Consider the following 15,352-nt stretch of genomic DNA (forward strand, 5'->3'; position numbering starts at 1 on the left):
CCCACTGGGGGTGTATTAACCCCTTCCAGCCAAGCAGTTACATTATTAGAGCCTGGGAAGGTGGTGTCTGCCCAGGTAACAGGGCAGAAGAAAGGCAAATCTAAGAGATGAGCCCAGTAGGGGTAGCAGGTACGGGTTGCAGGCAGAGTGAGAGAATACGAAGGTTTAATACCCTATGAGAGTTGCAGTGTACAGCAGAAAGTATAGCAAGGAACAGATTATCTGGAGTGAATGATATCTATGTCTAGAGCAGGATTCGCTTAGCCTCCTGAGTTTTCTTCTTCAGCATCCCCCAGGTAATGTCCGGGGCTTGTGTCGTCTAAAGAAGCCGCATCATCCAGGGCTATGGGTCCTGCAGGGTCATTTTATTCATTTCTGGTACCAGATTGGGTCCTAGCCATGCTATGGTATGGTTTGATGCCTCATGCTGGAATCCAGAGAGGACCTGAGGGGGTGTGAACACAAGCATATCTTCTTCCCAGCGTTAACAATTCATTTGAACCACACCATACATTACTGTTTATATCTTTCCATAAAACTGCAGGGTTTAATGTCTTGAGAGGTTTTAGCAAAGTGCTTTTCTATAGCTGATTGAAATTTATCATTCAGATTTACAAAGTAAGGGTAAATAAGGCTTGTGCCAGTGGTGTTGCAGGGTCCTTACTCATATTCCTTTGTTGTTGTTGTTGTTTTCTGAGCGTATTTTTAAGGGCAGATTGGACACGTTCTACTATGGCCTGTCCTTGGGGGTTGTAAGGGATGCCTGTGGAATATTGGATGTTCCACGTGTGACAAAATTGCTGAAATGTTGAGCTGGCATAAGCTGGACCATTATCAGTTTTAATTTTTGTGGGCCACTCCATAAATGCAAAAGTTAAAAGAAGATGTTTAATAACATATTAGGCAGACTTTCCAGGAAGAGCATGTGTGCTGATTAGGTGAGAATTGGTATCAACAGATACATGTACATATCTTAGTTTTCTGAATTTAGGGACGTGTGTAACATCAGTTTGCCATAGCTGATTAGGATCTAGTTCTTTAGGGTTAACACCTGTTAAAGGAGCAGACGTGCCTGTGAGCTGGCAGTTAGTGCATTGCAGGATAATGTGTTTAGTCTTTGGGTAAGTTGAAATTGGTTAGATAATTTTCTCCAATTTTGGTGGAAACGTTGATGCGAATGGGTGGCTTGGTCAAGCAGTGACATCATAATCTGCAGGTCTGCTTGATCATTGCCATAAGCTAGGGGGCCAGGCAGTGAGCTGTGGGCCCAAATGTGTGTAATAAAACTAGGATGTGTACGTTGATCCACCAATTGCTGAGATCAAAGAAAAACTACACACAGGGTGGGCTCAAGAGTGGACTTAATGAGGGCTGTTTCAAGGTTTTGCAATAAACAAACAGAGTAAACAGAGTCACTAACAATATTGATAGGCTGAGCAGAAAAGGTCTCCAGGGCCAATATTAAGGCTCCAACCTCAGCTCTCTGAGTGTTATTAAATCCAGAACGAATGAGGGAATTGCGCAGTCTCCACCAAATAGCCACTTTCCCATTTTTTACCAGAGCCGTCAGTAAAAAGCATTAAAGCATTAGGTATGGTGAGGGTGAACCACTTTTGTAGGCATAACTACAGGAGTACAAGATAAGAACTGAAGTAGTTTATCAGCAGGAAGGGCATGCTCTATATGGCCTGTATAATCAGAGAGTACTATTTGCAGGTCTAGAGATAAGGGCAAGACTGCCTCGAATTGCTTTTTACTTAAAGGAATTCTGATGACATCAAGGTCATAACCTAGCAACTGATGGCATCATCTGCAGCCTAAATAGACGACTTTACTAACTAGTTGGATATAGGGAGATAGAGTTTTAGTTCCGGTGTGTGAGCAAAAAACCCATTTTAGGAAGCATAGCCCTGGGGACATCTGTCCTATTTAATCCTGTTGGGGAATGCTTAGTAGGAAAAACAAACAATTGAACTGAATATTGAATATTGTGGGTCTTTGTGATCCAGTTGCCTCTGAAAAATAGCATGCTGTATTTCCTCAATTTCCCTTTTTGCTGCAGGAGTTAAATACCTGGGAGAGTCTAGGGCTGTATTGCCCTTTAGGATAGAAAGCAGGTTTTGTAATGTATCAGTAGTTATGCGCAAGGTGGAGCGAAGCCAGTTAATATCGCCTAGTAATTTCTGATAATCATATAAGGTGTGTAAGTTGTTAGTATTTAATTTAACTTTTTAAGGTCTTACTGACCGGTAAGTTAGAATGTATCGAAGATATTTCCAAGGAGAAGACAATTGTACTTTTTCAAGTGCTATGATTAAACCTCTTAACTGTGTATTCTTTACGACAGAGGCATGTAAACTTAAAAGTACTGGCTCTGTTGGAGCTGCTAGTAAAATATCATCCATAAAATTAATAATCTTGCAATTAGGCAAGTTTTTCTACTGGGGAGCAAAGCCTGATTTACCTGATACTGACACAATATTCCTTGAGGAAGTACTTTCCAATGAAATTGGCAAGCTGGCCTCTATTGATAACTGCTATTGTAAACACAAATTTTTCTCTGTCCTGTTCTGCAAGGGGAATAGTATAAAAGCAGTCTTTTAAGTCAATAAAGTCAATAAGACTATAGGCCAATCTATAGGAATCGCCGCTGGGGAAGGGAGGCCCTGTTGAAGGGGCCTCATAGCTTGCAAATTAGCATTGATAGCCCATAAGTCATGCAAAAGTCTCCATTTGCCAGACTTTCTGGGAATGACAGAAATAGGCGAATTCCAAGTGCTGTTTGACGGTTGTATATGGCTGGCTTTTAACGGTTCCTCAGCTGATTCATGGGCTCTTTGTAATTTCTCTCCCTTTAAAGGTCACTGTTCTACCCAAATAAGATTTTGAGAGAACCTCGTCAGGGGTAGGGGAGGAGTAACAGTGGATCTCTAATAACAGTATTAGAGATCTGCAGAGTGACCTCAACCCTCTTGTAAATGGGCTAGCAGCTCTGTTTTTTTTTTTTTGTTTTGTTTTTGTTTTTTTATGCTTTTCCTTATGTCTTTTTAAGCATTAAAACTAACGGTTCATACACCTAATTGCTTTGTCAATTTTGCATTACCAGGCAGGCCAAGAGCTCCCCTTCTAATGCCACTTGCCTAAGACAGGGTCCCATAGCTATAGCATATTCCTTGTCTTTTCTCCAATTTATTGGAGGAGGGAGCTGAGGCAAAACCTCCATTCTGTCTTTGTTATTTTTGCCCTGTAACAGCGGGGCTGAGGGAGAAGGAGGAGGTGGTAAGGTAGATGATGGCTCCTCCTCCCTTCCCTTTGTAGGCTCTTCTGTGTACAGTGGGACCAAAGCAGCCCTGAATAAGGCCTGTAACCTTAGAGATGTTACTGGGACCTGTTGCCCTTGTGCATGATGTTTAGGATTTCTCCCGACTTGTTCTCAGAGCTCTATGTCTGGCGTACATTCTTCCAGGAACCATGGGTTATGGGAAACAACAGTTTGCATTAGGTCCCTTAATTGAGCCTGTGAAATCGAGGCTCCACTAGCTTTAAGCAGCTGTTTCAATAGTTTTATATACTGTTGCTGTTGAGCTGATAACTGTTGCCCCATGATGAAACCCTAGCCTGAACAATTCCCTCGAACTTGGAAATCCCAAGCGGGCACCAGTGACTTACTGACTGCGCAGTCTCTTCACCTTCATTTTTGAGGGTTCCATTGTGATCCATTGCGGCGTTCCTCACACGGGGCACCACCTGCCAAGTCTGTCCTGCAGACTGACTGAGTGACGGATGAAAGGAAAGGAGTACTTAGGCACAGGTATCCAGTGAAAGAGCGGGCTAGGGGTCTGCCAGCACTAGGGGCCGAAGAGAGATAGCAGTCCCCCTAAGCCAGCGATGTTCACATTTATTTAGCACAGATTTAATGACAAAAGCTTGGAGCAAACACAATCTGTGGGTAATAAACATTGTCGACCCCCAAGTAGAGTGAATGATCAAAGGTTGGTTTTTGGAGACAGGAGTAAACAAATTTATCTGATAAGTTTCTTTACATTCCATTGTTATCTGCCCTTTGTTCTCAGGCTCCAGACAAGAGAATTTGGCTGCCTTCAACCAAATCCTCTTTCAAAGCTTTTGCAAAACCCCCCGGCCTTCCAAGAAGGTTTCCATCTTTCCCTCTAACTTTTACCCACCACCCTGATCGATCTTCTACAAGCATTGGCCTGGGTGTGGAAACCTGCCTTGTCAACCCATTGCTGTTCCAAGCCCCTTTTCTGCTTCACAAAATCAGGATAGTAGTTGTGCCTGACACCTTGGGTTGTTGGAAGGCATAAACAAAGGACTGCTGAGAAGACATTTAAGGATGGCACTTGGCATCTAAGAGTGGAGGAGGGGAAGGAGGGTGGGTCAGGCGATGACAAGCCATGCAGATGCCCCACAGCTTGGAAGCCCCAAAAGTCTACTTGTAAATCCTTTTCTTCTTAATTCCAGTGTATACAAGCAGTACCCAGAAACATCTCCACAAAAAGGGAGTGAAAGTTGGTTCTTAAAGCTTTGAAATGCTGTGCTGAGAAGCACTGAGGGATCTTTTAGGCATAGTTTCATTTACATTGCAAATGTATTGGGGTTGGTAATTGTCCTCTTTGATGAACTCTGCCAGTCTGAAGGAATTTCTCAGCAGCTCTACTATCCACGTTGCCTCCCTGCTCACTTTCAAGGTACCGGATCAAATGGGCGTTGAACCTCTGAGAATACCCCAGTCTCCGGCAATGTTTCAGCAACAGCATTTTCCGTGGTACTTAGCATTCATGTTCCCTGCCATGCGGCCTCTTAGATTAACAGGACTCTTTGGTGCACAGATTAATGTGGGTGAGCCCTTGAGCTGTCAAGTTTTTGGGCTGATGGCTGCCTTTCCTACTGCAGATCCTTATTGATGGTATAGTCCCGGCAGGTTTCACATGCTACACGTTTCACTCTGAGTCTTTCAGAGTCACTCTTAGCCGTTAGTTTGTTCCACAGCTAAGTGCCTCATCATCATTTTCTCAGTACTTCTAGTCCACATTTTTTTCACGTGTATCTGACATGAGTTGGACAGAATGCCTCAAATAAGCATACATTCTAGAGACTAACACTTTCCCCTGGAGTGTAGGTGGTGGTTGTATTTCATTCAGCAATGATTCATTGAGTTTCCATTCTGTGCCGGGCATTATCCTAGGCACTTGGAATGCATTGAAGAAAACAAAGATGCCTGCCCTGGATCAAGGCAGTGTGCCATAGTGATTAAGAGCACAGATTACAGATTTCTACTGCTAAGCTTAGAATCCTGGATCTGCCACTTCCTAAGTGGAGGACCTTGAACAAATAGCATAGTCTCTTTGGACCTGAGTTTCCTCCTTTGCAACGTGGCAGTGATTAATAGTCTCTCTTACTCAGAATGGTTTGAATGTGAATGAATTAACGTGTTAAAATGCTGAGACAGTTGCTGGCACATTCAGAGTAAAGCATTATATTTGGTTGTCCTAGTCGTGAACTGAAAGTTTTAAGACATGACCTCTGTGTGTACACATAGACAAATACATAATGATTGCTGTCTGTACGAAATCTGAAAACTCAGACGACATTGACCTCATTAAGAGTTATATAGCTAAAAGAATTTAGAATAGTGATTAACCTTTCAACTCTGTTGCTTCTGGCATTCTGTTTCAACAAGGTGCAGCTACCCTAACGCATTTAATCTATATGTGTAATATAGTAGCTCATTTGATGTTTACTAATAAGGCATCTTATTTGATGTACAATACAAGCATATGTACCTGGATATACAGTATTTCTGCATTATAAATCTTAAGCAAAAGAATACATAAATTTAAGTTCAGATAAAAATTTACTTTTAAAGACAGTTTACTGATATCTGAAATATTTTTTAATTTGCTGTACAGTGACATGGACAAACAAAAATCCACCCTCGTAGATGCCCTTTGTAGGAAAGGTTGTGCCCTGGCAGACCATCTTCTTCACACCCAGGCTCAAGATGGAGCCATTTCCACTGATGCAGAAGGAAAAGAGGAAGAAGGAGAAAGTCCTTTGGATTCTCTGGCAGAAACATTTTGGGAAACTACTAAATGGACTGATCTTTTTGACAATAAGGTAACCTTTCTGCTTCTTGTTTTGGCAAAGTTCTCGGGGTTACTTCACAGACCTCTCTGTGCCGCATTGCTGGTTACAAGAGGAAGGAGGTAAATGGAAAGAGTTAAGCTGGGCTCTGAATATGACATGTTTAGCATAGTACTTCGTGTTTGTCTCACCTTTTTTAAAAAAACATTATTTTATGGGCCTGCAAACTGGCTGTTAAACCATGATAATTTTAAAAAGTTTGAGAATATATGTAGTAGGCTTTTAGTTAAACCAGTTATGTATGTAGCTAAATTAAGACAGTCTTCTAGAAAATGCCTTCAGGCCTACCCTTCTCTATTTATATGCTAATTTGTTGGTGATAGGAGATTGGGGGCAGGTTGAGGGGGCATACTGGTTAGTTTAGATGTTACTTATTTTCCTCAAAACTCTTGAACTTCTAAATAATTATCATCTTGATTTGTAGCTAATCAGTTTTAAAACCCAATTCGGAAAAGCATTGTTGATGAACTTTTTTGGATTTTGGTTACAAAAACATGGTTAATTTCTTTTAGGTCTCTACTATAATTCTTGCAATAGAGATTATACAAGTCATTAATCTTCTTTTCCTGTGAAAATAAAGAAAATAAAGTAAATGGAGTCAGTAGGATTCCCTTCACTTATCACAGACCATCGTTTTGTTTTAGTAGACAGATGCTTGTTCTCAGAATTAACTGGTAATTTGCAGTAAAGGACCCTGGAAGTGGGAAGAAAATTCTTATATGCTTCAGATTTTTCCAGCACAGTACGGTTGTGCATTTATAGAAGGTACTCAGTTATATTTGGGAAACTGAAAGAGCCAGTATTGCAGCAGAGGTCAGGAATTTGAATCTGAAATTAAACCCCTTGAGTTTGGCTCCTGTCTCTACCACTTTTATATGTGACCTTAGGCAACTTACTAAATTGTGATACCTTAGTTTCTTATCTGCATGACCTGCCTTAGGCTGTGATGAGTGAGTGTCAAGTACATGCAGTGTCCCCAACAATATTTGCTGTTACTGCGAACAAACAAGGGAACAGTTATTGAAGGCCTGCTATGTGCCAAACACTGCTTACCACTGGAAACATAAAGATGAATAAGAACCTGGTTTTTGTCTTTGAGGAATCTAACAGAGATTGACAAACACTTGATGAACATCATAATAAAATTGTTTTAGATCATTCTATTTTTGCAATACTACTACTATATTAGGGGTCATGCATTCTATTACCTGTTTACTGTGTTTATGGCAACGATTGTTAAATACTTTAGAATACAAATCAGTGTCATAGGATTTTCTTTGAGTACATTCTCCACATTCCAAAGTAGAGACCAAAAATATATATAAATGATTATAAGTATATTTGACAGATGCAGTAATTACAGGTAAAAACTTGTACCAAAGAATCCATGCTTATATAATCAAATACTTGTTTTTTGACTTCTATCCTCATTTGCAATTTTGGCAGTTTATACTGACTCTGCATTTTGTATTTCTATCCTGATTTGCGTCTTTGTAATTATTTATGTTAGCTCTGGTTTCTTATGCATGAAAAGGTATTTTTAAGTGGATTTCCACAGCTAATAATTTCTCGTATTAGTTTTCTTCCTAAAAAACAAATGGTTCATTCTGTGGAATACTCAGCTCTTTTGAAGACACTAATTATCTTTTTTAAAGTGTTTAAAAATGTACTCGATATACCATATTCATTTCAAAAGCTACACTTCTGTTAAAGCCTTAATTTTATTGTTAAAACTAATGCCTTAAAATGTAAATTATTTTATAAACAAGCTTTATCATGTTTTACATTGTAGGTTTTGACATTTGCATATAAACATGCATTAGTAAATAAAATGTATGGGAGAGGCCTTAAATTTGCAACTAAACTTGTGGAAGAAAAACCAACAAAAGAAAACTGGAAAAATTGTATTCAAGTAAGTGATACTTAAAATGTCACTGTTAAGCATCACTTTGATATTGCATAGTGACAAGATAACTAGAAAGGATTAGGACTGTGATATAGAAATCATGGTTTTATTGTGACCAGTTATTACACTAATTAGCATAATGTGAACTATAGAATAAATACATGAGAGACAGTCAATAAGCTATTTAAATTTTAAAAACACTTTTCACTGCTATCCAAAAAACTGATACTAGCCTCAAATGTTTTCAGCAAGGGCAAATGCATTTTGAATTTTGTAAAAGTAGAAGCCAGTTTTTCTTTATGAAGGAAACAATTCCTTTTAAATGCACATTGCCTCAACTCTAAAATGGTTGAACTTCTGGAGTTTATATTTGATTTTATTCTTCATTTGAGGTGGTAGGCATTTTTAAAATTATTTTACCATGTATCATATTATGTGCAGAGAAATTCTGTAGTTGAACTTTCTGCACAAGTTAGTTGTCAAGTAAAAAAAATTAGCTGAATTCTACAGAAGTCAGTTTAGTCTGACCTCGTCTTTGTACTTGCGTAATTGGTTTATGCCTAAAGGATACGTTAAGGCAGGGGAGTTTGGTGGTGGCAGATTCAGCTAAAGGGCAAGTCCAGGTTAATTATACCTTATATGCAAGGTACGCTTTGGATGTAAAACTGACCAGTAGGTTCCTCTGAAAATGTTTGATAATTAGAGTAAGATATATTCATATTTACTCTTAGAGCTTTTTGTTTACCTTCACCAGTCAGTCCAAATTGCAGGACATTTTAAATGAGCTCCTCCGGATCTTTGACTAGATTAAGAGAACTCTTTCTGGAGCCAGGTGTTGATATGTCTAATGTGGTTCTCATCATGTGGAATCGGATCCGTGAGCGCTTAGGTTTGTAAAGCCAGTGATCCCTGCCGACGTTCACATCAGGGAGTGTTTCTTAACTTGTGTGCCCTCCACTCTGCCCCGCTCCCGCTGCCTATTCTCCACACAGCAGCTGGAAAAGATGTCTTTTGACACCTGCTGTTGAATCTCCATCACATTTGGAATAAAATCCGAACTCTCCCCTGTGGTCCATAAGGCCCCTACCTACCTCTCCAGACTTATTTCATATCACACTTGCCCATATAAACTCTGCTTCTGCCACACCAGCATCTCTGCTTAGCAGAAACAGCCACACCTTTTCCTACCAAAGGACCTCAGCACTAACTACTCCGGCTAGATGGAATGTCTTTCCCAGATTTTCACACAAATTTCTTCTTGTCATTCAAACTCCACTTAAGTGTCACCTCCATAGAGATTCTTTCTTAACCATCTAACTCCCCAGTTAGTTTATATTGTATCAAATATTATGTCTACCGTACACCTGATAAATATCTTATTACTTGTTTATTCATTTATTAATTTGCGTATTATTTGTTTTTCCTGAAAGGAGGTGAATTTGTTCCATGCTGTTTTCCCAGTGTTTGACATGATAGTTACTCAGAAAAAAATGAATGAAAGGAAGTTAGGTTGGTAGGAAGGAAAGGACCAAGTAAGTTGGAAGGAAGAAGGGAAGACAGGTTAATAGGAAAGAGGGAAAAGGACAGTTGGTAGAGACAATGATGAGAAGAATAGGTTGGTTGGTAGGAAAGTTGGTTGACAGTTAAGAAAAGTTGGTTGGTGGGAAGAAAGATCAGTGGGTGGGTGACGGTTGGTGCAAGGAAGATTCTGTATGCTACTACCTTACTGTTACTAAATATTTAATACAGAATTTATTCTAAATACTGAGCTTAAAAATCTGTCACTTCCTTTATAATAATATTTTATTGTATTTTGTTGTAGCTGATGAAGTTACTTGGATGGACCCATTGTGCATCTTTTACTGAAAACTGGCTCCCCATCATGTATCCTCCCGATTATTGCGTATTCTAAAATAGGAAACAAGACTTTAAATTTTAAAAAAGGAAGTTTTATAGTGAATGGATATAAAAACAAATTTGTGGCATTTTTAGTCTAATGCATGTTTTCATCCACTATCCAATACTGATTATTAAAATGACGTGTATTTATCAGAGAATTCACTGACGTGTGGCTTAATACATGTAAATCTAGACCTCTGACATCATGATGTTTTCTTAATGCCTCACATTGCTGGCACGGGGATGTGCCCTGCCTGCCAGCACAGAGGACTTCGAGTTGGGTTGCAGCTTATGACATGCATGATAGGTTTTGGAGGGTAACTTTTAACTGCAAACCTGTAAAGTTCTATTTTTTATTTTATAAATGAACAGGGTTTTAACATGCTCAACTTTAATTTTTTTCAATTGTATGAAGGCCTTAAAAAAGCTACATTAAGCGTAGCTAAAATTATTTATTGGACTAAAAATTAACAGAACTTCATTTCCAGATTTTTTTTTTTTTCTTTTTGGCAAATGTTTACATTGAGTTAAGGGGAAAAAATAGAACCAGCACAAATGAGTGGCAATTGCTTCATCTTGGGGTAATTATAGGCAAGTCATTTTCACATCCTCTAGAAGTTCAGAGCATCAGAATGAACTCTATGAATACATGTGTAAGTGCCAGACAGCTGAATCTTTATCAGGTATTGTAAAGATACACATATGATATGTTTATTAAAATTGAAATAATGTAAAACACGTGAATAAATTTGCAAAACCAAGATCACAGTACACCATATGCACTCTGGTACCTTAATTTTTTTTTTTATAAATAATAAAAGTGAATATTGAAGCTTCTTAAAGTTGGTCTTAATTTTTCATAAATAAAATTTGGGGTTGTAACAAATAATACATTAAATACATAGACAAAAAATTAAACATAAGGTAATCTATTTTACAGTGTTTCTTATAGGCTTACAATTATTTGAATATATTTCCAATTCTTGTGTGATTAACTTTTTTATTATTTTTATCTTTGGCTACTACATGTGCATCTCTCATCATTCCTCCACCAAATAAACAGACACAAGTAGTATTAAAAAGTTTATGATCCCTTATCTAATGGCAAATTGTGTGTATGTATTTTTTTATCTTGTTCTCTTAAAATTTACTGCTGCAAAAGGCCTACCAGTAATCCTATCTAGTCATTCCTGTTTTTGCTGTATCTCATGAAAGTGTTAGAGCCTTTATGAGAAACATAAATACATGTATAAGCATATTGTTTACAATTTTGGGCTATGTAGGGTCTGAAGTCCATTCATGAACAGCTACATGCATGTTCTCTCACACACTCAGACTGTCACCTGCACAGACATACAGGTCCCCATTTGTATAGGTCTAGTCCAGTAAGAGAATGGAGAAGCCCAGTAAAGGTAGGATGACTTCCCAAGGTTATACTGCTGATCACCTGTTGGAAATTAAATTACAGACCTTGCTTTACAACCCAGGGTTTGCTATTTCAGGTAAGTACTACATACAGCAGGAATCAGTAACGTTTGGCCCTTTAACCCAAACTGGACTGCTGCCTGTTTTTGTAAATAAAGTTGTACTGAAACAGAGCCATGCCTATTCATTTATGACTCCTGTAACTGGAGGCAGTTATACAAAGCTGCCATGTTAGCTCCTGTTTCCTGTCTGGATCATTCTGCATTTCTGTGGTGACAAGTGGACCCAAGTAAGCTCCAGAAGATGTCCTCAGTAAAATCATTACTGTTTCTATGTGATTACATTAAAAATAATACAAGCAGTAGGATGGTACTTCAAAAAGTCAAGCAGTTTTCCTGTTTCTGGTCATAGTAGCCAATGTTTGCGCACACCCACTGAAAACAATTGAAAAAACTGGGTAAAAATAACATTTTAAAGAACCATTAGAGACAGTACATAGTATGTGCCCAATACTAGTTCTGTGGCCCCTTTCCAATAAGAAGAGGCAGTTCCCAATTGTTACTGGGAGGAGTTTTGCCATCTCATGGGATTTCTTTCCTTCCTCATGTTAGGCTGCTTCCTGGGAGAACTTCTCTTTACCCCAGAAGAGCCCCACCTGCTCCTCCTCTTAGGCACCACAAATCTCAAACCGTTTCTCCACCCCCAGCTCTAATGAAATGTGCAGGGACTGGATGACTGGAAGCCACAGCCTGGGTCTCTGCTGTCTCATCCTGGCTCAAGTACTGACAAGCCAAATCACTTGACCCTCATGAATCTCCTTAAGAAAATCATGGTGTTGAATCAGTGTGACTGTTCCAAGTAGAAAATTATTTCATTTGAATTAACTGAGTCTTTGCCTCCACTGTATTTCCTTCTCTGTCCTCCCAACAACCCAGCATTCAGAATACATGTGTCTTTGTCTTTCCCTTTAGGATCTAAGTCAGAGAAGCCTTCATAGGGAGATAGGTAAGAGGGATCCTTGCTGTCTCCCCAAAAGGGGAAGGGGAGAAAACCTTGAATGGAGAGAATTTTCTGAGGAATGAAAAAGTGAGAAACTGAACTTAATGAGCCTGAGTCTGTGTTAACATAGTAAACCAAGGGGAGAAAAATTTATCGGTAGTCATGGGAGGTAAACTGAGAAAGGGTAGCTGACTAAGTAAAATCCTGAAAACCAGAAGAGGAAGATGTAAGTGATGCTCTAACATGAAGGGTTCTTGGGCATCCCAATCAGCAGAATTTCCACCTGCCCTCCTGGTACCGAGAGCCAGGTCAGGATGTGATGGTGCAGTGCCTGCCAGCACTTTGCTGCAAAATATCTCTGCACTCAGCTCTGCAAATGTACTGTTTTAGTTTCATTTAGAACCCCTGATTTGTGAGAGGATTTCAAACATCAGGCAAGTATGTAATGAATTCAAGCCGAGTCCTCTCGAAGGACAAACATGTATAACTACAGGTCCAGTGTCAGTGCCAGCTGTCAGGTTTTCACTGTGCAGCTAGGGTTGCCTGCTTACTCAGTCATGTCAAACAAATTCACTCTAGAATCGGCCAGGTCTTACCCAAAATGCAAATAGAATACAAAGCAACTGAAAATATATTTTGTAATTTCAGTTTATGTGTGGTTTTAAAAGTTAAGCTACCTCAAAACTCAGCTGTCTACAATAATTTATTTTCACTAGTAAGTTACTTGCCTGGAATTTGGGAGATCTAAGTTGGGCTTGGGCTAGATGGTTTCAAGCCTGAGTCATTAAGATGTAAAATTTGGCCGGGCGCGGTGGCTCAAGCATGTAATCCCAGCACTTTGGGAGGCCGAGGTGGGTGGATCACGAGGTCAGGAGATCGAGACCATCCTGGCTAACATGGTGAAACCCCGTCTCTACTAAAAAAAAATACAAAAAACTAGCCGGGCGTGGTGGCGGGCGCCTGTAGTCCCAGCTACTCGGAGGCTGAGGCAGGAGAATGGCATGAACCTGGGAGGCGGAGCTTGCAGTGAGCCGAGATCGCGCCACTGCACTCCAGCCTGGGTGACACAGCGCGAGACTCCGTCTCAAAAAAAAAAAAAAAAAAAAAAAAGATGTAAAATTTACAGAAACAACAGAGGATTGAGGAACAAGTTAAACGACACTCTAATGATGCAGTCTGCATAATGCAGTAGTATGAAATTCTACAAAAAAAAAAAAAGCAAGATGAAGGGAGGATCAGATTTAAGAGACATAAGTAATTAATCAAATTTGGACCTGGTTGGGTTCTGATTGAAACTAAACATAAATGTAATGACACTTATGAGACAATTGGAAATTTGAACACTGCATATTTTAATGTGTTAATATAAAATTTTAGATGTGATAGTATTGTGATTATGTATCTTGTATAGATACAAGCTGAATTTACAAAAGGAATGATTTGTCTGATTTGATTCAAATTAATATGAGAGCAGAGAAAGTAATGGTTTAGATTAACCACGGTTTTCCATGAATTGAAATACACTTATTTAGCAGAATATTGAGCTATAGTTGCCATATAATAAACTGCACGTATTTAAAATATACAGTTCGTCTACTTTCATCTATTTAAAATCTTCTGTAATAATGTAAAGAAAAAGATAACTAATCAATTCAGCCATTCTAAAAGGACACTTGATTTACAAAATAAGCATATGATCATATTCCTTTGCCCTGGAAATGTGAAAAGTTTAAGAGATTTAAAGGAACGAGTTTCATTGCTTTAATTTTCTTAGTAGATTCCTCTACATTATGTATTTGAAAGATCTAGGATTTGAAAGAAAATGTGCATAACATTTGGGACAAACCATGGGGTTTTTAACAGCTTTATTCAAGTGTAATGTACATATGATAAACTTTAACCATTTCAAGTGTGCAGTTTAATGTCTAGAATGCAGCCATCAGCACAGTCTGGGTTTTTAGCACTTCCGAATCATCTGAAAGAACTCCCTCAAGCTCGTTTGTAGCCAGTCTCCATTCTCATCCCTAGCCCCAGACAGCCGGTGAACTGCTAATCCTACAGTTTTTCTGGAAATTTCATATACATGGAATCACAGTTTTTAATTTTTTGTGTCTTCTTTTGCCTAGTGTAATGTTCTTGAGTTTCAGCCACTTTGGGTGTATCTGTTCATTCCGTGTTGCTGCTGTGTATACTGTGTTGTGTGATGTACCACATTTTGTTCCTTCACCAGTTGATGGATGTTTGGATTGTTTATATTTGAGGCTATTAGGAATAATGCTGCTGTGCTGCTGTGAAAGTTTGTTCACAAGTCTTTGGGCATATCTTTTCAAGTAATGTTGTATAGATAATCTAGGAATGAAATTGCTGAGACATGGTATATTTCTTTTTATATTGTAAGAAACTAGCAGACCATTTTCAAAATGACTGTACCATTTGACATTCCTACTAGCAATGTGTGAGAGTTGCAAGCTTCATACATCCTCATCAGCACTTGATGATGTCACCTTTTTAACTTTGGCCATTCTACTGGTTGTGATACAGTATCTCATTTTAATTTGCATTTCTCCAGTAAATAATGAACTTACTAGACATTTGTATATCTTCTTTGATAAAGTTTCTATTCCGATATTTTGCCCATTTTTTCAGTTGTTTGATTGTCTGTCTTGAGTTGTGAGAGTTTGGATACAAGCTGTTTTTTAGATGTGTGTGATGCAAATATTTTCTCCCAGTGTGTTTCTGCTATGTTGCCCAAGCTAGATTCCTGGATTCAAGTGATCCTCCCGCCTCGGCCTTCTGAGGAGCTGATACTACAGGCACATGCCACCGCACCTGGCCCAGTGTGTGTAATAGTCTTTTGAAGAGCAAAACTTTTTAATTTTCATAAGAACCAACTCAGCATTTTTTTCATTTACAAGTTGTACTTTTGGTATCACATCTAAGATATCTTTGTCTAACTTA

The 15,352-nt window shown here is 38.9% G+C and overlaps 1 protein-coding gene across 10 annotated transcripts in view; it reads left to right on the forward strand.

The window, feature by feature from the left end:
- The window catches only part of TPP2 (tripeptidyl peptidase 2), an 83,668-nt gene extending 72,856 nt beyond the window's left edge, over nucleotides 1–10,812 (forward strand). For all 10 annotated transcript variants that reach the window (XR_001440922.3, XR_003724179.2, XM_028837276.2 and 7 more), the window contains 3 exons: nucleotides 5,931–6,138; nucleotides 7,958–8,077; nucleotides 9,894–10,812. Coding sequence is in view for 8 of the 10 variants with exons in the window: in XM_028837276.2 (XP_028693109.1) it covers nucleotides 5,931–6,138; nucleotides 7,958–8,077; nucleotides 9,894–9,983 (418 nt within the window). In the remaining 2 variants the exon portion in view is untranslated. The remainder of the gene's footprint in view (nucleotides 1–5,930; nucleotides 6,139–7,957; nucleotides 8,078–9,893) is intronic.
- The last annotated feature ends 4,540 nt before the right edge of the window (nucleotides 10,813–15,352 follow it).

This window comes from Macaca mulatta, chromosome 17 (assembly GCF_049350105.2).
Source record: "Macaca mulatta isolate MMU2019108-1 chromosome 17, T2T-MMU8v2.0, whole genome shotgun sequence".
Classification (NCBI taxonomy): domain Eukaryota; kingdom Metazoa; phylum Chordata; class Mammalia; order Primates; family Cercopithecidae; genus Macaca; species Macaca mulatta.